This window comes from Octopus bimaculoides, chromosome 1 (assembly GCF_001194135.2).
Source record: "Octopus bimaculoides isolate UCB-OBI-ISO-001 chromosome 1, ASM119413v2, whole genome shotgun sequence".
Classification (NCBI taxonomy): domain Eukaryota; kingdom Metazoa; phylum Mollusca; class Cephalopoda; order Octopoda; family Octopodidae; genus Octopus; species Octopus bimaculoides.
In genome coordinates, this window is record NC_068981.1 from 113,462,990 (window position 1) to 113,484,951 (window position 21,962).

General features: G+C 36.5%; 1 protein-coding gene across 2 annotated transcripts in view; it reads right to left on the bottom strand.

Annotated features, from left to right (window-relative positions):
• LOC106879964 (interstitial collagenase) overlaps positions 1 to 21,962 on the bottom strand; it is a 135,238-nt gene that overhangs the window by 69,029 nt on the left and 44,247 nt on the right. For both annotated transcript variants that reach the window (XM_014929724.2, XM_014929723.2), the window contains exons 4-5: positions 10,926 to 11,026; positions 3,931 to 4,150 (exon numbers count right to left, since the gene is read on the bottom strand). In XM_014929724.2, the coding sequence (XP_014785210.1) occupies positions 3,931 to 4,150; positions 10,926 to 11,026 (321 nt within the window). The remainder of the gene's footprint in view (positions 1 to 3,930; positions 4,151 to 10,925; positions 11,027 to 21,962) is intronic.

A 21,962-nucleotide genomic window follows, 5' to 3' on the forward strand; every position in this document is an offset into this window, starting at 1 on the left:
CAGGGATTAGCAATTGAGTTGCTTCTCCAACATACTGAAAATTTAGAAATAGCAGTCAAAGAACTATTGATTCTAAACTACAAATTTTTCTCTAAAACGGATGGCGATATTTATGGCACACATAGAACAAAAAGCCGGAGGGAAAAGCGTAAACAAAACAAGTCTTTAGTTAATTGGATACGAATCGTTTCATGGTTAAGTGAATGAAAATTTCACTATTCCAATCTTCAGCCCAAATATTCTGATAAATTTGAAAGTGTCTCTAAAAAAATTTCACGGTAATTTTTGGCCATGCGACACCAAAAATCAACGATAAGAAAGGCACTTACGAATTCATCGGCTAGTGAGTTCAGGCGGTACTGCACTCTGTTGCTCACGGTCCCGCACTAAATGACAGAAACAAATAAAAGAGATGTGACAAACTGGGGATCTGAAGTGAATACTAGGCAGGAGATGGAAAAGAAATATTGGTCAAATAGAAAAAGGATGGGCGATAAAAAATTGGATAGTCTTTTGGTACCGAAAAGTGAAGGAAGAAAAGCAAACTGAGTGGAATAGAGAAGGTTGGGGAAGAGCAGGTAGGAAGGGAGAGGGCGTGTGAAGAAAGAAGAGAATAATGATAGATAGTAGGCAGTTGACAGAGATGGACTCGATCTTTCTAGCGTCAGCGCTGGACGATAGCTGACGGTCGACGAACGAACGCTGACAAAAGCAACGATGGAACGCTGATGTGACAGCCGGGAATTCCATAGACCCTCCGCATAGCCAACGCGACCTCACCCCACTATCGCCAAACACAATCCCACCCCATATAGCAAACGCGAATTACACGAAGTCGATGCGACCCCACCCCATACAGTTGACGCGAAGCTCTGCATAGCTGACACGACTTCATGGCGTCCCAAACTCCACGTCTCAGAGTCACAAACCAACCCGCTGCGACGTGATCCAATTGCGTACGGCGGAATCCGCCAGGCCAGCTCGTAGCATCAAAGGAAGACAACACACTCTGCACCCTACAGATAAGGAGTACAGTTCGGTATATAACACACAAGCAGGATCACCCAAAACATTAACAGAATAAACCAGGAATAGTAATATATCTCCGGTCGGCTTCAAGCGCGGAAAAGGTACCCCAATGAACGGATGCAACAACCGATGACCGAAGCTCCCAATACATCTTGGTCGTATCGTCCCGGATCCAGTTGGGTCCCCAACCGTAAACGGTCCCGCTATGGGAGATTGGGACACTTTTTCATTCGACTAAAAACCTTACAAGGCGTATTCCAGCATGGCCGCAATAAAATGACTGAAACAAATAAAAGAATAAAAGTGTAAAAGAATATATGCACACACGACAGTGGGAGACAGACAGACTGACAGGCGAGTTAAAAAAATTGCACAGGAGGGTGACAAAGAAGCAATGGGTAAAAAATCACATAGAAGTGGTTTTGGCGGTGGCAGCGGGATAAGATGTGTGCTTTGGCGCTGGCTGGTGCTGCTTGTTCGAATTGTGCATCTTGCCCCAGGGAAATGAGTGAAATTGCAGTTACTGCGTATGCATAGTGTCTGGCATATTTTTGGGGTTCATGTGTTCATAAATTTGACTTTATTTACTGTTGGCAGATTCATCAAGGAGTTGTGAGGTATGCATTCAGATTGATTTGGACAGTGGGGAAGGTCAGCAGGAGAAACAACTCCATATCGGCATGTACATCTTGGAGGAAGATAAAATTTAGGCCTATACTAAAGCGGACTTTTTTGGCATCCGTGAGAGGTAGATTTCAGGGGATGGTATGAGCCACGGGATGTTGTGTGTGTGGTGCGAGAGATGTGGGACGTATGCAGATGAGTAGGCAAGTTTTACTAAAGTTTACTGTTGAAGTGCCATGTTTGAACATATGATGAATAAAGTTGCGTGGAAGAAACTCTTGCAGTCTCATTTTCAAGAATTGAATTTACTTGGTTGAATTCGTATTTCATAAAAAAGATTACGAACATTGAAAATGACATCTTCAAACCAGCAGGCTAAAATCTATATCTATTTTCTTTCTGTCATCCAAAGTATACGAAAATAATATACCTTTTAACCTGGCCAGAAGAATCTGCACAGTTGTACCCAATTCCGAAACTCAAGAAAATCAACTTAAGAATATAAAAAGTATTACTTGAAAGACAATACCCAATCAATTTAATCAATAACTAACGACATTCGAATGAAAAAGATATTCAAAACACAAAATAATTAAAAGTAAAAGACAGCCTAAATCTTACTTACTAGCGCCGAATGACCCACCAAATATACAACCCCAAAAGTGAAACAAAAGTGTAACAGTCCTAATTGCGGAATATATACGAACCTCATAGAAGGCTCGACACATTCTTTTATTCTTTTACTTGTTTCAGTTATTTGACTGCGGCCATGCTAGAGCACCGCCTTTAGTCGAACAAATCGACCCTAGGACTTATTCTTTGTAAGCCTAGTACTTATTCTGCCAGTCCCTTTTACCGAACTGCTTTAAATCAGGACAAACATCACTATAAAAAACTATTTCACCTGTGCAACAAGAAATTTAATTTATGTAAACAAATACTGTGGATGTGATGAAAACTAGAGGTGACAAAGAACAAAATGACGATATGAGATCCAAGGACCAGCGAAATATCTTTTCCTAACGAACATCCCAGATACCAAACTTTTTCTCTATATCAATGCATAGGGAGCACCACAGTCTAATTCCGATTAAATAAGGAAAATATATTTATAAAGCAAAACTAAATACTCTATAACAACACTATAGAATAAGAAAACAGTTTATCTGCCCACTTAAAAACAACTAGAAAAGTCATAATAAATAATGAAGGCAAATTAAAAGTTGCTGTAATGGCTTTGAAACCCTAAATTCAAATCACTGTTTTACTCATTACACATTTTTACACTGCTTACTGACATCAGCATAGAATTGACCAGCTAGAGCACTGGACTGCTGTTGGGCAAAAGTAAGTGATCAAAACAGTTGCTAAAAAAGCGACGTTCATAGGCAGGACGCTGGGCTATTACCAAACCAGAATAAATGACCAGAACATTAAAAGCATGTGTCGTATTTGAGTAAATAACCATTCAGGATTTGAACGTACGTCTTAAAAACCTATGTATACGAAACAATGTCAGCTTCAAACAGTTCAAGCTTCCATTAGTAAAGCAAACGACGAACAGTTCTTCTTATATCACAATAGAACTTGTAAGAAACCGTTTTTCTTATTTTTTAAGTCTTCATTGTATCTAATTGCTAATATAACTGATTGCTTTGAAACCTATTGAACTCTTTGTCATCTATTATTTTTAGGAAATTTATCGTACAATTAAACTTTATAATTTCCCATTGCTGTGAAATTTATTGAATACTTGAATTTTCATGAACATTTGACGTTTTGTACATGTTTTATCACTATAGAACTTTCTTTTGTGCTTTCACTTACATTTTTATTTACCTTTGAAAAAAATTCTTGAAATCGGTTTGGATTTTAATAAACTTGCAAAAAAAAAAAAAGAATTAAAACTACTATTTGTATTAAGATCTAGGTGCATTTTCTATCCTCGAAACGAATTCTGTGTGTATGCTCACACATGCATGCACACATACATACGTATATACATGTATACATGCGTACATACATGCACATTGCGGTTGTATTTAGCTTCTTTAAAGTTAGTTTTGAAAGTATTTTTTTTTTTAAATTGAGAAACTCATGTCTTTATATTCAAATTAAAACTACTTGAGCAACATAGAGTGAATTATCTGAGAGATAAACATCTTGGTCGGATGCATAACTCTGGTTGTTGTAGTATACAAAGTGTTAACTTTCCACTATGAAAATAAACGTGAAACAGAATAATACGATAAATTTCTGAAGATACGGAATATTTACCATTTTCATCTCCTAACACCCATTTCTCATCGTCATCAAAATGTACATTTCCACTCAATAAGTCAGTAATATTATTTGGGAAGAAAGCATGCGCAAGGGTGTTGCCTGGGCCGTCGAATGGAACACCATCATTATGGTCTCCAATACAAAACTCAACTTCAATGTCTGCTGTTCCTTCATAAATTCTTGTGAAACGTAACATGCTCGCACGACTCCATATCTGTCAATTAAACCAGAATATATAAGTTTTCTTTTGATTGAATCAGGTTTCAGCATGTACAAATACACATATTTACTGTTGAAACAGGGCCAAATTCTGTTTTAAAAACAATAGCCAAAATAAAACATTTGAGGGTTTTTGTATAAGTTATTACATAAAAGTGACAAAGATGTCAGCAGCAGAATAATTTCTGTAGCTGACAATACGGACGGTTATTACAGTAGTCTATAATAATTTTTCCTTTTCTTTTTTTTTTTTCGTGCTCTTTTTTCTAAACAAATATTTATTTCCTAAATACCACAGATCAGAAAAGAAAAATTACACATTTTTGTATTTTAAGAGATTTACCGTTTCAAGTTGCTCTTTCCACATTAAAGTAGTATCTGCAAGACTTTTTATAGAAGAAAGATTAATTTCTTAGCAAGCCTATATGCTAAAAATGACCTGGTTGTATACACACAAAATCTACACATAGAATAGTATAATGCAAGAACACATTTTCCGTATGAACTCCCTAAAAGGAAGTATTTCGCCTAAATTCTTGAGTAACCTACAAACTTTGAAAAGTTATAGGAGTAAGAGAACAATTTAGAATGCATAATTTTTCAGTCAATTTTTTCGCAGATTAGGTAGTATATTAACATAGACATGTGCTTCCTTATTTATTTCAGTATTAGTTTGCGGTAGCTTGAGGTACTTAGGCCCAACGTAAGTTTTATACTGTATTTCTAGGTTGTCTGTCATTATTTAGTTAAATTTGTAATCTAATGCAGCTGGTACTAATGGGTGTAGGAATACAAGAACAACACGGATATTTATAGTTACACTTTTTCCTTTGCAACTGCAGATTTTGTCAGAAGAGCGTATTTCACATATTTTATAAAGAAATTAGGCAATCAAGGCAAACCAAAAGCCTCTCATTTACTCTGTTGAATTTGTGTGGTAAATCTAAGTCGATAAACCAGAGATAAAACAAGGATAATGAACTTAAGTCTGAAGAAAATCGACACATCATAGTAAAGATTGCTATTTTTGTATGAATGATATTTCTGGACAGTTACACGACCAAATCGAAGATAGATTACCCAAACTTGCTCTCAACCGAAAGACCTGTATTTTATTGTGCCAAAGTGCCTGTTCTTGTATTAAGTTACAAATCAACAATGAACATGCGAAGAAAGCACTGAAGATGAAAATACACCTAACCCCATCACCCAGTTTGAATTAAATAACTTAGTGCATGATTTTGAATATCGAAAGGCTTCAGCAAAATTATTGGAATCCAGGTTGAGTAAAAATAACCTGTTATTTCCAGGAACATTTAGCTTTTCCTTGACATGCACGAGCAGAATTGTTAGTTTTTTTTTTTTTTGCAATGAGATATTAATTTGAATCAGACAAAGGGTGGCTTTTCATTCACAGCTCAAAGGTTGTTTTAAGTAAGAGAAACGTCTTTGCTTCTGTACCAGGACTACTCGATACATATAAAACAAAGTTATGAAATCATGAAGGTAGTACCGAGATCTCAAAGTGGTGAGTTGCATAGTGCCCTGCCAACAAAGCAGTTACACTAAATTTCCTTGATTTTTCTGGTGTGTGTTTGTGTGTGTGTGGGTAGGGGATGGAGGGGATAGTTGAGCTGGATGGCTGAAAAGAAAAGATTTTAATATTGAAAACCACAAAATTCTAAGCATCTACCCAGTAAAACAAGAAAATATTTTATTCTCTGTTTTGAACCCCTTGGGAAAAAAATATCCTAAGGCAGCATCCACAGATGTGAAAAAAAACCTTTTTACAACTTTTATGAATGCTACCCAGGGATTTAATAATCTAGGAGGTGATGTAAGTATTAAACTGCATTTCCTCCACAACCATTTAGACTACTTCCCTACAAATTTAAGGGTTGTAGGTGAAGGTCGAGGAGATTGTCTTCAACCAAGATATAAAACTACGAAAAAAGATACCAGGGACGGTGATACAAATATTATGGCAGGCTGTTGTTGCTGCCTAATAAGAAAACAAGGTAAAATCAATCATCTTCGATAATACGAGGGTCAGCTGAAAAGTTCATAGGCTGACTCTCATGAAATGTGATCAAATGAAGTTTATTTTTGAACATAGTTTCCCTTGCAGTCCACACACTTCTTCCATCAGTGCTTGGATCCCGTTGGTGAAGAAACTTTCATCCTGTTGGTCAAAAAAGCCATCAACTGCAGATATGTCGCCGTCTTCACTGTAACACTGTTCTACTAATATGCACTTTTCTTTAGCACTATATCGCTAAAATATAAAAATGCATCTCTGAAAAAGTTGATGTAATACACAAATTCTAAGAGCAGTTTTGAAATAAACACCCCCAACATCAGGGAAGATGAGTAGCTTTTATGAACAGAGGAAACATGCAAACCAGTGATATCACAAATGTCTATAGTGTTGGTGTTTATCTGCAGTTTCTTAGCGTAAGCGGATAAAACTCATCAAAGTTAGGTAGCTTTTACCACTAGAAGAATTGACTCAGTATTGCAAGGCACCAAGTTAGTTGTCAAATTATAGCATCCACTGCAGTTATTTTAAACTAAACAAGAAAATATTCTAACAAGGAACTCTATACAATTGCTCAATCTTAAGGAAAGACTTGTTGGATAATGTAGCGCTAGCTATGCTGTCAAAATAAAGATAGGCTGTGTGGTAAGTATAGTTGCAGGAGTGGCTGTATGGTAAGTCGCTTACCATAAAAAAACGGGAGATGGGCGGCGGACGTCACTGTGCCGCCGAACGACCCCGAGACCCCTCCGGTGGGAAGTGTGCCACCGGAGCGGGAGGCTCTGTCGCTTGACAACCGATGCTTGAGTGTCAGATGCAGTAAATTTCTAGGATAATTCCTTTTAGCACATAATTTTATTTCAATCATGATCGGACCTAATTGAATAGGTAATCGAACGAACTGCCGTGTATGATTTAATCACTTGACTCCATTCAATATTTAACTTTTATTTGTGTATCTATCCACATTCTTTCATGACTAATTTTGCCTTTTACCCCCACTGGACCGATAAAATAAGAAATTTTGTCGATACACCCTTTTCCTAAAAATCCTCAATTTGCCCTCGTAAAATAGACGGTAATTTATCCAGTTTTCGAGTAGGAGAAAAATATTAATTAGAATTCAATTGTTTCTCGTTACTTTTAAGTAAAAAGAAAAACAAAAAACTGAAAAGGACTAATGAATATTTTTATCTGCATATTAGTAACCTAGTTAGAAAAGGGTTAATTTAACATGATGAAAAACAGCCAATCTTAATTTATTTATATTATGTTAGCCTGAACATATTTCTCTCCCATCTTGATCGATGATTACTGTTCATATGATCCGTGGAGATCAGATTACTTACTTCCAGACACAATCTACTATTTCATTTGGGACCATGCTACAGATTGTTTTGGCACGCTGTTTGACAGGGAAAGTAGGCTGAATTATATATATAATTTCCGAACTATGTAAAGTAATAATAATTCAAATATTTTGGGACTGTTACATTTTGTAATTTTATATTTTAGACGATCGATCTTCAATCATCTTCCGATCATATTCCAACATATGTATTTAGTAAACTGACTTTAAACTCAGATCTTTTATTTCCAATCCACATATTAAAATCCAAGGGAGAATGCAAATAGGAATAAAGGTGCACCTGGACGTATCAGTTATCGAATCAACTGACATTTTGTACAAAACATAGAGAAAGCCATCAAAGTTGAAGTCTACAATTTGGAGAGGTTATATTGTTAAGGTTGGTAAAATTTAATCTATTGCTTAGTCTGTCTTTTTCAGCACGAAGTGGTTGTCGCTAAAATACAGCTTCTTTACTACTGGTGCAATCCCCTCAAATGCCGCGTTGTTGGAAGATAATAAACTAAATTATACAATTTGTGTTGATAAAGCCAATAGTTCTTGTTGTTTAGTTTGTACCGACCTTCGTTGAAAAGCAAGCTGATGATATGTTCTTCCGGAGACTGAAACATGAGATGCTGTTTAACAAATTGTCTGTAGTTTGTTGAATGAGATTAGACTAACTATATTACACGCAGTTAGTCTAATGTAGTAAATCTAACTGCATTAAACTAACTTTACACGAGAGACTGTAGAAACTCCTTTATCATGTATTTTTGAACGATTTTTATTTACTAGTATTACGAGTACCATTTGAGAAATTGTTCTGTATAGTTACCTCACTTTATGTGCTATAACTACACTCGGTGGCGATTACGGACTTTCATGTCAAAGCGGAAAGAATCATGATCTTTGGAAAAATACAGCTGTTGTTTCATGTTGTCTTCTGCCGTTTATTTGCAGTATATTCTTCCGAGATTACCCTTGAAGCACAGGGATCTGATTCATGTAACATCAAAGTATGTTCACACACCAATGGGTCTGTGTGATATATTTCTAAGAATCAGCCCTCCTCAGAGTCCTGTATGTCTTAGCTATAAGACCATCTCCTGTTTGACTCGTAACTGGAGCCTTAGACAAAGTACTATCACCTAAGTAAGAGAGTATGTGAGAGCAGTGGTGACAAGCAGGCAACACTATACTCCTAAATTCCCAAGCTAAATTTTCCATTTTGTAATCATAATTCAATAATGTAGTTCCCCCATTGCTGTAGTCTATTCGCTGTGTGTATTGACGTTCCTTTTTTTAGAACCGTATATTGAGAATAGTGGGCGATGATCCGTTTGAAGACAGAAACTTCTTCCATGAATAAATCTATGGAATTTTTTCACACCGAATATGATTATTCACGTTTCTTTTCAATTTGGCAGTTCCTTTCAGCTGGTAATAATGATCGTGAGGCATGTGCTATTGCCTTTTCGCTCTCATCGTCATATTTGTACAGAAGCACTGCTCCAACACCGCAATCACTCGCATCTGTAGCAAATATGATATCCAACTTTGGATCAAAATGCGTTAACGATAAGTTCGATGTTAAAATGTTTTTTTTAATTTGTCAAATGCCTTCCGGTACTTATCAGTCCAGCACCGTTTTGCTGTTTTCTTTAACAAATCATTTAGCGGGGCCCTTATATTGTGTATATTGGGAATGTAAATTTGGTAGTAATTTACTAAACCCAAGAATGCTTGTAGCATAGTCCCATTATTCGGCATGGGTATATTTTTTATCGCAGTTTTTCTGGATGGATCCGTTTTCCGTCCGTTTTTATCCATTACCTGGCCCAAATATTTAATTTTTTTCAGAAAGAACTCGCATTTTTCTTCACTAAACTTAAAACCGTATTCTCTTATCTTTTCGAATACCCTCTTTACGTGTTCTACATGTTGTTCGTGTGATTCGCTTTTTATTAGGATATCATCTAAATAGGCGATAGCAAAATCACAGTCACCCAGTATTGTATCCAGTATTTGCTGAAATATGGAAGGAGTCACTTTTACACCAAAGAGAGGCCGCTTAAATTTAAATAAGCCACGGTGTATCAATGTTAATAAGTGTGAGCATTCTTTTACTTGGATTTGTAAATATACCTCCGAGAAGAATTTTGAGAAGAATTTCCCTCCATCTAATTTAGTGAACACTTCCTCAGGGTTCGGAAATAGGTAGTAATGTGAGATTAAGCAATCATTCAACCCTGTTGAAAAATCTGCACAAACTCTTAACTTATTATCTTTTTTTATGTAGACCGTAGGTGCTGCCCAATCTGAATGGTTCATCTTCTCTATTATTCCCAAGCTTTCAAGTCTCCCAAGTTCCTTATTTACCTGTTCTAGTGCCGTGAACGGTACATTCCGTTTTGGTTTAAATACAGGTGTTGCACTTTGTTTTACTACAAATTTTGCCTTCGTTTTTGTGCAGCAGCCCAGTTCATCCGAGAAAACATCTGGAAATGTTTTATTTTTCGTTTCAATCCCTCAGCTGCATTCCAACCGACTATATTCCTTTGCCGTTTTCCTTTGGTCATGAAATGCCACATTACACACAAATTCATCAACAAAATACAACCTTTTACCCGTAATACCATGTGCTACTTTTGTAGATTTACTGAATTTTGGCTTACCATGTTATTTCATTCACAATGGTAATATCAATTCCAGTATTTAATTGTATTTTTACTTTTATATCTTTAATCTTCACATTTACAAATTTCCTCTTTGTCACATTACCATTTTCTTTCGACGACACCGTGATTTTTCTTTTTCTTTTTCTTTGTTCTAATGTTTTGTTCTTTTGGTTTTACAGTGCGCTTTTACATGTCCAATTTTCCACAACGGAAGCATTCCGCTATCTTAAATGGGCAGTTTTTTTTTCCCAGGTGTAGACATTCACATGCAAAACATGAATACGATTGCCTGTCATTACTCCTTATGTGTAAATGTACTATCTTTCACTTACCTAAGAAATTAAGAAACGCTGGTGAAAGAGATAAATCCTAATGATGCAAACGAATCTATTATTATCCTCGGTCATGGCGATGAAATAAGTACCAGTAGAGGGCTGGAGTTGATGTAATCGACTAGCCCCATCCATAAAAATATCATGTCTTGTGCCTATAGTAGAAAGGTTAATGCAGCTTCACTTCTCTTACATCATTAATTGCCCCGAGCAAAACATTTGCGTAATATTTTACAAATCATTTCTCCCTTTGAATATAGTGATTTTCGCCCAAACAAATAAAATGAATAAATAAATGCTTAAGAATAATAAATAAAATAATACTAGAAGGCCAGACAATTTAATTACTTTTATATACCAAAACCACTTACTTGGAATGCTTCTTCAATGGTGTCATCAACTTGCTGTTTAGTAAGATCTGATGTGTATGTTTTAATGTTGTATGTTAAGTTTGTATACAGCCACCTGGAACCTTTAATAGGTAAGAAAGAAAAATGAAACAATAAATCAATAGAAAGAATTATGACTATTCTGAAATGAAGTGGCGAAAGTGCAATTTGACTGAATTGGCAGGGAAAAGGCTATAAAAAGAAGAAATTAAAAGTGCTTGTTAAGCTAGATGTAAGCAATTACAACAAAAGCAATGTGATTGCAACAACGAGAGTAATAATGATTTCTAAGGTACTTGGCTAGATACTTGGAGAAGGAGTTAGTTACTTAATCAGCCTCAGTACTGTATTGGTACTTTATTTCATCGCCCTTGGAAAGAAGAACGGCAAATTTGACAGGGGTAGAATTCGGACTCGGAACCTAAAGTAGCGAATTAAATACGGAAAGGAATTTATCCGACGCTCTAACGGTTATACCTACACACCACCTCACCATAACGACACTAATAATTCAGTAATCATAACGAGAATACTAAAGTTAACAGGACCCTTCTGAAAAGAGAAGCCACATAAATAATATAGGTTTTTGCAGTCATTTTCGTACGTTTGTCATTCAGTTTGATAATCCGGTCATTCGAGGTCGCGAAAAAATTAGCGCCATGAAGTTAGTCATTCAGATTCGTTTTTCGATCAATCAATTTCGCACTTCGGTCAAAGAATTTAACATTTACATCATTCAAATTAAAATGCCTGTCGAGATCATTCAAATTAGTCGGGATGCGAGGAAGCGTCTTTTCGAGAATTCAAATTCGCACGTGAGCATTCGAGTTCGAAATAAGTTTATTCAATTTAGTACTAATTTTACATGTGTGTTTTTACTCACATTCTAAGAAGAAAATGTTAACAATGACAAGTTTAAACGACATCTTTTGTCACGCAAATTTTATTATGTTGCTATAGATCAAAGAAGAAATAAATTACATGATTCTTCTGTCCACGAAAGTTTTTTTCATTGCAACATTCACCCATTCTACCCATGTATCTTGGAAGGAGGACATCCAAGATCAGGGTAGAGGAAATCCCGCCAGATATAGATGTGACATGGGTTGCGGCGGCTGTCCTCCTTGGTAGCGAGGAGAAGGTGGCCGTTCTCCAAGCTACGGAAACGGAAGAGAGCAAGTGGAAAGGAAAAACATTGGAACTTATTATTCAGGTTGAGGCAGAATCTCTAGAAAATTTGGTGGAGATAGTGACTGTAGGAGACATAAGCTTAATGATATTACTGCATGCACAAGAAGAGGCAGCTTCGGGGATCGGTATTTATGCGATTGCAGGGAAGACTGAATACATATGCTTTAATCAGAACGGCTTGATCAATTCATTGAGCGATTCAGCTCGGAAGAAAAGCCGAACGCTCCACTTATCTCGGAAATGACATCTCATCCACCGAAAAAGATTTATCAATCCACATAGCAAAAGCATATAGTTCACTGGACAAATTAAGAATAATTTGAAAGTTTACACTACCTGACCGGATGAAAAGGGTATTCTACCGAACTATAATAGAACCAGTTTTTCTATAGGTTCATCTGTATGGACTCCGACAAAAAAGATAGAAAGCAAGCATCATAGGACCTACATAGGTATGTTGTGCGCTGTCCTCAACGAATCATGAGAACAACATCCAACGAAGAAGGAGCTTTATGGAAACACCTCTAACTTATCACCGATTATTTGAAAGTGAAGAACAAGATATAATGGTCACTGCTATCTAAGAAGAGACGATTTAGTGAGTGAGTCCTGAACCATGAGAATTCTCGTCAGACGACTCAAAATAACATACATTGATCGATTCACCCATGATGTCGAGTTACAAAAGGAAGACCTTAAATTTTCATGGAAGATAGGAACGTATGAAGAGAAAGATTGGTTTTGTTTCGAAGAACCTGTCGAAAAACATAGAAACAATAGACAGGTCAGCTTCGTTCATTTTTTTCTATTTCTGCTATGTGTAACTCTGATCGATATTTCTCAATTTCCTTTGTTTACAGAATAGAACTTCTGGTATTCATGTTCCCTCACTAATATCACCATCCAGTTATTAGTCTTACACAGCCTTCTTCTACCTTCTTTCCTTGGCAGATGGAGGCGGTCTAAATCTACCTTTGGATGGTGCGTTTTATAAGCAAATTCCTTGAAGATCGGCTAGGTACCGGTTGATGACATTGAAACCATATTGTACAAAAGGTAGTGTTAAGGTGTTAATAGCTTCTATGCTGTTGTAAGAGTTCAATTCAGTTTTCAGGACCAGCCAATCTCCTCTTCAAGTTTTCTCCATTTGTGTGTGTTGAATAATATCATTCTCATTAATGCCGAGATAAATATAAGTTCACTCTGGATATAGTCATCTTATTGTTGTATCTAGGTCAAGTTAAATAGATGATATGATTTTCAGTTTTATCGTTTTAAAGGTTGCTTTTTCACATTTATCGAGACCAAAATCCATACTGATATCATTACTGAACTGCTTTACCGTTGATAAGAGTCCTTCAAATACTTGGTTGTCGTCGTCGTCGTCGTCGTCGTCGTCGTCGTCGTCGTCGTCGTCGTTGTTGTTGTTGTTGTTGTTGTTGTTGTTGTTGTTGTTGTTGTTGTTCTTCTTCTTCTTCTTCTTCTTCTTCTTCTTCTTCTTCTTCTTCTTCTTCTTCTTCTTCTTCTTCTTCTTCTTCTTCTTCTTCTTCTTCTTCTTCTTCTTCTTCTTCTTCTTCTTCTCCTTCTTTATTGCCTTTGCACAGCTTCTAATGCTGGAGATGTACTACAGTGTTAGCTGTTCACTACCAGTGAACTAAGGTAACACCTCTTATTTCTCGAGCACCTTCCGGAGTATTCGAGCGGTTCCAAGCAGTGCTGTTTTCTGCTAGTACTCCAGCCTTATTGCAGCCCCTATTTATTCCACGTACTTCTCGAAATTTTTGCTCACTGTTCCCAGGGTTTCGACAATTATTGGTACTACTGCTACCTTTTTCATCGACCACAACTGCTTATCTTCCCAAGCTAACCTGTTATATCTCTCGACTTTTCTTTCTTCCTTATCGCATACCTTGTTGTCAGTTGGGCATGCTATTATTATTATTATTATTATTATTATTATTATTATTATTATTATTATTATTATTATTGAGTGAGAGAGCAGTGCATGCCATCAAAGTGGCACTGGGGTAAAATATACGAAGCCCAATATACCCTTCATGACTATCTGTCTGATAAGGGTACGCCAGGCACATGCATCACAACCATATGGGCGCATCATGGTGATCTCATATCAAGATAAATAGTGCACGACCTTGCAGGTGAACCCCAGTTACAATTTTATTCAGGTCGAGTAGCCCATTCCGCTCAAAAGGTCCCTGAATAAGGGTTGTTTAAGGATGTTGAACGAAACACCCATGTTTCCAAAGCTGAATTATCCAAACCCCAAAGAATTTATTCCTTTCAACACATGGCTATGATGCTCCTCCACTACGTCTGCTCGTCAACAGAGATGCACATATAGTCAGCCACTAAGAGACATGCTCAACTGGTTAAGGTCAAACAACTGACAAGCAAATCTGTGGTATTGAACAGAATATTTGCTGTAGCCCATCTTTTATACCAAGACAAAGCAAAGTGTAAGATTTTACTATTATTATTATTATTATTATTATTATTATTATTATTATTATTATTATTATTATTATTATTATTATTTTCGTGCTCTGAATCGGTAGCATAAATGTGAGAGGCCTCGGGTCACCTTGAAAACAAGGTCACCTCTTAAACGACCTGAGATCTTGAGGTCTTACAATGTGGATGTAGTAGCCATTAGCGAAACTACACTCTCCGATCCGCGGGAACGTGCAGCCCTTTTCGGCGGATACGAGATTTTCTATCTCCGTGTCGGCCGGGAGCGGGTGTTGGTAGTACTGCGGTACTATTTGGGAAAGGCCTGGATTTGAAAATAAGGACAATCTCCCTGGATCCAGAGGTTAAGTTGGTGGTCCTGGATGTGGACGGTAGTGACGGTGGTGCCTTCAGACTGCTGGCAGCCTACGCCCCGACAGGAGCAAGGCAGTCGGACTATTTCAAGCGTTCTTGTGTGTCTTCAGCAGGTTGAAAACATAAATTTGTCAATCTACAAGATGTCGAAATATCGTTCACTAGATAACAATAGCACTCTTCTTTTAATTTTGACTCTATATCTTCAGGAGGAGTTACCTCAATCCTTTCTATATTAACCAAAATGAAGTAGATTGACAAATTTATCTTTTAAACCTGTTGAAGACACACAAGATGTCGAAATATCGTTCACTAGATAACAATGGCTCTCTTCTTTAATTTTGACTCTATTATTATTATTATTATTATTATTATTATTATTATTATTATTATTATTATTTTAAAAAGTATTGACGTAACTCTTCACAAAGGTAAACAGTCAAGACGAAGAGCGCGATTTGATTATGATAGATATTTGATTGGTTGAACAAGATTTCAACAGTAAGTCTGTCTTCGTCAAGTTCAAAATAAAAAGTGATAAAAATTCAAAATTATTGAAATTTAAATGTAAAGTATGAACGAGAGCAATCTACGTCCACACGTTAATGGAATGACATCATCAGTTTTTAAATTTCAATTTTATAACAGGCGAAAAGAAAAAGATAGAAAAAAGAAGACAGAAAAAGAAAGAGGAAGAATAGGAAAGAAAAAAGAAAAAGAATATTTACTCAAACAGTTTTGTATAAATTTGAGGATATTCTCCTGGCATTTTATTCATTCTACCAGGGCGTAAACATATTTCGCCTCATGCATTCTGAGAAGTGAAAGCGAAGCAGATTCAGCATATTTTCTGAGAATATGCACTTTTAAGTCTTCTTCAAAATTGCAGCCGTTTGAAACGAAACGTCCAGCAAGTTCTGTCAAACTACTATTATTGTGTCTGACGTCGAATCTGTGCCCATTAAACCTTTTGTTTAATTGTTCTGTTGTACAACTAACATAAATCAAGTTGTGTTTCGTGCACTCTGCTGCCTACACCAAATGAGAATCCCTACATATCCCACCTTCTGTATAAATCATAGTATTTCTGTTATGATTCCTGATGGAATTCACTTCACTCATGTTGTTGCACAATGAACAGGGCTTGCCTCTCTTGCGGCTGTTTTTCAAGGTACAACGTGAAAATGTTCCAATGTTCGTTTTCTTGGAGTCAAAAATAGAGGTCAATAATTTTCTTATATTCTTATTGCGTCAAAAAGCAACAATAGGCGGCTGAGAAAATATCTGTTTGAAACGAGGATATTTTGTCGCCACATGCTGGTAACTTTCATGCAACACTTTTGAAATGCTAGCGAAATGTCGGTGCCAGTTAATCATTAAAGGAATTCTGTCAGGTATTGTATCGTGTTTGCTATAATTATGCATGAAGGTTTGATTATTTCATTTGTTATTTCCTTTAATCGTGATTCACTGTAACCGTGTTTGACATAACGATATACAAAAACATTTGCATGTTTCCAGTAATCCCCTATGTCAGTACAAATCCGTTTTATCCTCAAAAATCATTATTTTTGTTTCTCAGAACACTCGGTCTTGTTTGTTCTGGCAGATTCTGTGAGTGTGGACAGCAGCCTGATGTCAGAGGTCTCACAGGGTCTTTTTTCTCACATTATAAGCTTTGATACTTGGTTGTTAATTATCGGGGGAGACATTCAATATCCAAGTACCAATCTCAAAATCCTAGTTATCCCCAGCAGAGCGGTTTTTTGGGCTTGCTCTGCTCTCATGTCAATTCTGATTTCTCAGACATATTTCTCGAACTTGGTTGTTAGTGCTCCGAGTGTCCCTACAACTACTGGAATGACAGAAACTCTCCTCATAGTCCACATTCTTGCAATTTCATCTAGTAGTCTGTATTTTTCAATTATTTTTAGTTCTTTGTCACTTATGCATGCATCCCCAGGTATTGCAATATCTATAATCTTGGTTTCCGTTTTTTTCCTTTATCTACCACAACAATGTCTGGTCTCCGAGCATCGATTAGGGAGTCACACTGGATTGTAAAATCCTACAATATCTTATATTCCTTGTTCCTTCTAGTTCATGTTCGTACCATTTCCGTGCTCCGTTTAGGCTGCACTTTTCACATAGCCACCAGTAGAACTTAGTCACGTTATCGTGCTTCCTTTTGGAGTGCTTTTGGGCCAGCTTGCTACACTCACAATATGTGATATTGTTTCGTTTCTGCTGTCACACATCTTACAAAGGGGCAATTTGCTACTCTTATCTATTTGGAACTCGGTATAATTAGTTCTCAGAGCTTGTTCTTGGGCGTTGCATATCAATGTCTCAGTGCATGCTTTCAGATAATTTTTTCTTAGCCATCTTCAAGTGTTGATTTTGTTTTTTTCTTCGATTTCTCTGAGGTATTGCCCATGCAGTAATTTCATTTTCCAATTGTTTAATCTTTCTTCTTCATCTTGTTTCTTAAATGTTTGTCAGTGCATCACATTTTCGTTAGGTATTGTATTGTTAATTCTAACTGCGGCAAGCAAGGATTTGCTCTGCTGTTTAATGTACCATCCCAAACTTTTCTCGTTGACAACACAGATCTTATGAGGCCTCTTCCTCCCTTGTTCCTAGGTAATACAATCTGTCAGTATCGCTTTTGTTAATTGTCCTTGTTAATTGTCATAACTTTTCTGATTTTCCTGTCCATTTCCTCAAGCTCGTTCTTTGTCCAGTGCCATATCGCATTAAAGAAACAGCCCATGTGTTCATCGTCCTGATTTTGATTTTTCCATTGAGCCTACTTCCCACAATTAATTTTGTTCTTCTGAGATATTCACACCTAAAGCTTTCCTTCATTTCACTTTCTTTGATTTTATCGTATTCCAAAATCCCCAGATATTTATATTCATTAGTCTCAATATCCTTAATTTTCCCGCCACTGGGTAGCTCTACACCATCAGACGACACTACTTTGCCTCTTTGTATTAAAAGCATACAACACTTTTTAATCTCAAATTCCTTTCCGATATCCTTACTGCATATCTGCACTGTTGAAACTAGGCCATTTATTTCAAGTTCGGTCTTCCCAAAGATCTTTAAGTCATCCTTATATAACTGATGGTTTAATTTTCCTTCACTTTTCAAGGTGTACCCCGATGTCTGGGATACATTTTAACCCCACAGTCTCTGTAATTCAATAGCTAGGTCCTGGAACTTTGCTATTTTTTCTAAACCTCTCATATTGATTTTCTCATCATTTGGGACTGTAAAGTCAATTATCTGTCACTTTCTATTCTCTTTATCTACTACTACTAAATCAGGCTCTATCATTCTGTCAGTCTGAATGTTAAAGTCCCACAACATCGTATATTTCTTACTTTCTAGTACTTTACTAGGTTCATGTTCATACCATTTGTCAGTATGTTCAAATCCCAGTTTTCTACATAACTCCCAGAGGATTATTCTCCCTAGGTTATCATGTCTTTTCTTTCCTCTTTTGACCTACATTGGGAATCTACTTGTTTTTTATCGATCTTGGCTTTTATCCAATTAGTCCTCAATGCTTGATCTTCTGCTGCTAACAAACTTCCTGTCTCCCTCTTCAGCATTCCTTTCTGAAAGCATAACCATGTCTCACTACTACCATTTGCTGCAACTATATTTGGAAATCTACCATGCAAAGCCTTCTCTTGCTTGTCAGATAATCTTTCACCTTTATCTGGTTTTTAACTTCACTTGGCTTTTTGGCTTCCCTGTCTCCTACTATGACTCTAGTAGCTCTTAATAAACCTTCTTCACTATTACCTACATAGGAGGCTATATCTACTTTAGCTAACTCCACGCAGTCTTCTGCTGATATTAATCCTCTTCCACCTTCCTTTCTAGGTAAGTATAAATTTGCCACTCCTGCCCTTCATTCATATTGAATTCATTCCTAGTTCTTCTGTTTAGCTTTGCTCCCTCTAGTCATTCAGTTTTCGTCCAATCTACAAAAGCTGCTGAGTATCTAAGTAATGATACTGCCCAAGTATTTACAGCCTTCAATAAATTCGGACCATTTAGCTTTGACTTTATTAACTTCCTCACCTTTCTCATGTACTCCTTCTCAATTTTCGTTTTCATTTTTATGGTTAGTACTCTGTCAGATTCTTGATACTTATGACACTCTCCTTCTTTCGATGATTTTAATGTCTGGCCATCTAGTAATTGAATGCCTTCACTGTTGACAACCTGTCCTCTTCTCATAACTAATATTGCACACTTATCTATGCTAAATTCCATGCCTATATCTTTGCTGAAGAGTTTAACAGTCTATATTAAGGAATTTATCTTTTTTTCATTCTTACTAAAAAAAACTTGAGATTATCCACGTAGAGCAAAAGGTCAATTTTTCCCTTACTATTTCTGAGCTGGCTCCCTTCCTTTGCCTTTCTTAATACCAAACTGAGGGAGATCAAACATATGGCAAATATTAAAGTGGATTACGAGTCCCCGTGGAAAATTCCTCTCTTGATATTAACTTCCCCTTAGAGTGTGTCACCTGAATAGAGACTTTCCATTTCTTCATGCTATAGCAAATGAATTCTCTTATGAATATACTCAAACACCCTCTTATCCAAGGTGTGGTATCATGTCATAGGCTTTCCTATAATCTATCCATGCTATTGTTAGATTTTTCTTTCTAGCTTTTACTTCATTTAGAACTGCTTTGTCTATGTATAATAAATCATGCATTCCTCTAGCCTTCTTCCTGCAACCTTTCTATCCTTCTGACAGTAAATTCTGGTTGTCAAGTTGCTCGAAAATGCTCTCTGAAAATATTCCTGTAAACAGCTTTCACACTAATGTTAAGCAAGTGATTGGTCTACAATTGCTAGCTGTACTACCTTTACTTTTATCTTTCATAAGGAGTATTGTTCTCCTTCTAGTCATCCAGTCTGGTATTATTCCTCCATTAAAGCAATCCTGAGGTTATTCTCCCACCCTCCCATGTAAACTACTCAATTTTTTTTAACCAGTACCCTTGAACTAAATCCGGTTCTGGTCCCTTCCAGTTCGGTATTTTTCCTAACACTTTACTCATTAATGCACAGGTTAGTATTAGATCTGGCTGCTTCTCACTCATTACTTCTTCCCTCACTTTCTTTAACCATCTTGCATCTCTATTATGATTGACTGGCTTATCCCAAATATTACTCCAAAAATGTCTAGCTTCCCCTGCATTAGGTTTCTCATCTTCAGTACTTCGTTTTCCACTATTTATTTGGTCATAAAATCTCCTCCGGCCTGTCTCAAATAATCTATTCTGTTGATACTGATCTATTCTTCTCTGATATCCGGAGAGCTTGCCTGCTACTGCTATGATACGCTGTTTCAACTCTTTTATTACTGTCCCAAATCCTTTCTCTTTGACTAAGTATATTTTCTCGAGGGAAGATTTGCATCTTGTTTCCTATCATTCTTGTTTTCCAGGCTTCTATTCTACTTGGATAATGTCTTAAAGTCTTCACTTTATTTTTAGTCTCCTTCTCCACATTTGTTCTTTTTTAGTCTTTCTCTGTGAAATATCTAATCTTCTGGTGACTACTACCCCTCCTGCATAGATCAATAAGTTAGTGACTCTTATAAGTTAGTCTCTCCTACTGATAACAGAATCTACTTTCCTAGTAATTTCTGGCGGCTTCCTTCTATTGATACCTTTTAATGCTGGTAATCTTTTTCTCACTTCTTTACTCATTGCTTCCTGCATTTCATCTAAAATCTAAGTTGTTGGTGCCAGTTGTCCCTTCCTTATTGGTAGCACTATTATTATTCTTTCTTTTAGGTTCTTCCTTGGTTTGAGCTGTAACTCTTATGTTGTTGTTTGTCTTTCCTACTGCCTGGTTTTTCTTTTCCAATTCTCTTGTGATCTCTTCTACCTTTAATTCTGTCATCTACTTTCTTCGCCTAATAGTATTAGCTAGATCAACTAATCTCTTCTCAGTCACTTTAAACATACCCTTCTCTACCCGAAGTGTTAGCATCCGTTTTCTATAGCCCCTTCTTTTAGGTTCACTTTCTAAGTAGCACTGCATCACTATCCTGTTTTCTTCGCTGGTCTACTTTCCCCTCCTTTCTATATCATCTGCTGATGTTGTATTAGGATAACAGCTTTGGTCAGTTTGCATCTTCCCTTAAAGGTCCAACCTCATTTTCGCTGTTACAATCAGAGTTCCTTTGGAAACTCTTGTCTCTCATAAACTGAGGCAAGGTAACGTTCATCACCATCGCCATCACCGCTATCATTTTTCGACATCTGAAAGGTTCAAGCAACTTTCTATTGCATCCTTTGTTGCACCTTCGTGCTGGCGGCGTGGTGAGCGCTCGATCTTATTTTTGTTTTTTGTGGGGAGGATATTGTATTGTATCAGTACGTTTTGTTATAGGGGTTTGGTTTGAGTCTTCTGTTGTATTAGTTTTTAGATTGTGTGTTTTTTGTGCAGCGCAGGTTGTGTTCTTCAGTGGTTAAAAAAATACATAAAAAATAAAATAAATTTAAAAAATAAAAAAAAATGAAAATTTAATTATTATTTAACTTTACTTAAAAAGAAAAGAAAATTTCAAACAGTACACCAAATCACTTGTCCAATGGTTATAATGGAAGCGCGCCTGTCAGGAAGCTGTCAGCCTGACGACGAAAAATGTTCAAATGGCAGAATATCTTACCCGAATACGAACCTGGAAGGTCACTTAAACGGGATTTGTACCAAATTAAGCCCCCAAAGTTCACCACCACAACGACCACAAAATCAAAAATGTAAAAGAACTAAATGGAACCGGGAAGAATATAAAGAAGTAATATACGCTTCTTCTTCTTCTTCTTCTTCTTCTTCTTCTTCTTCTTCTTCTGCTTCTTCTTCTTCTTCTTCTTCTTCTTCTTCTTCTTCTTATTATTATTATTATTATTATTATTATTATTATTATTATTATTAT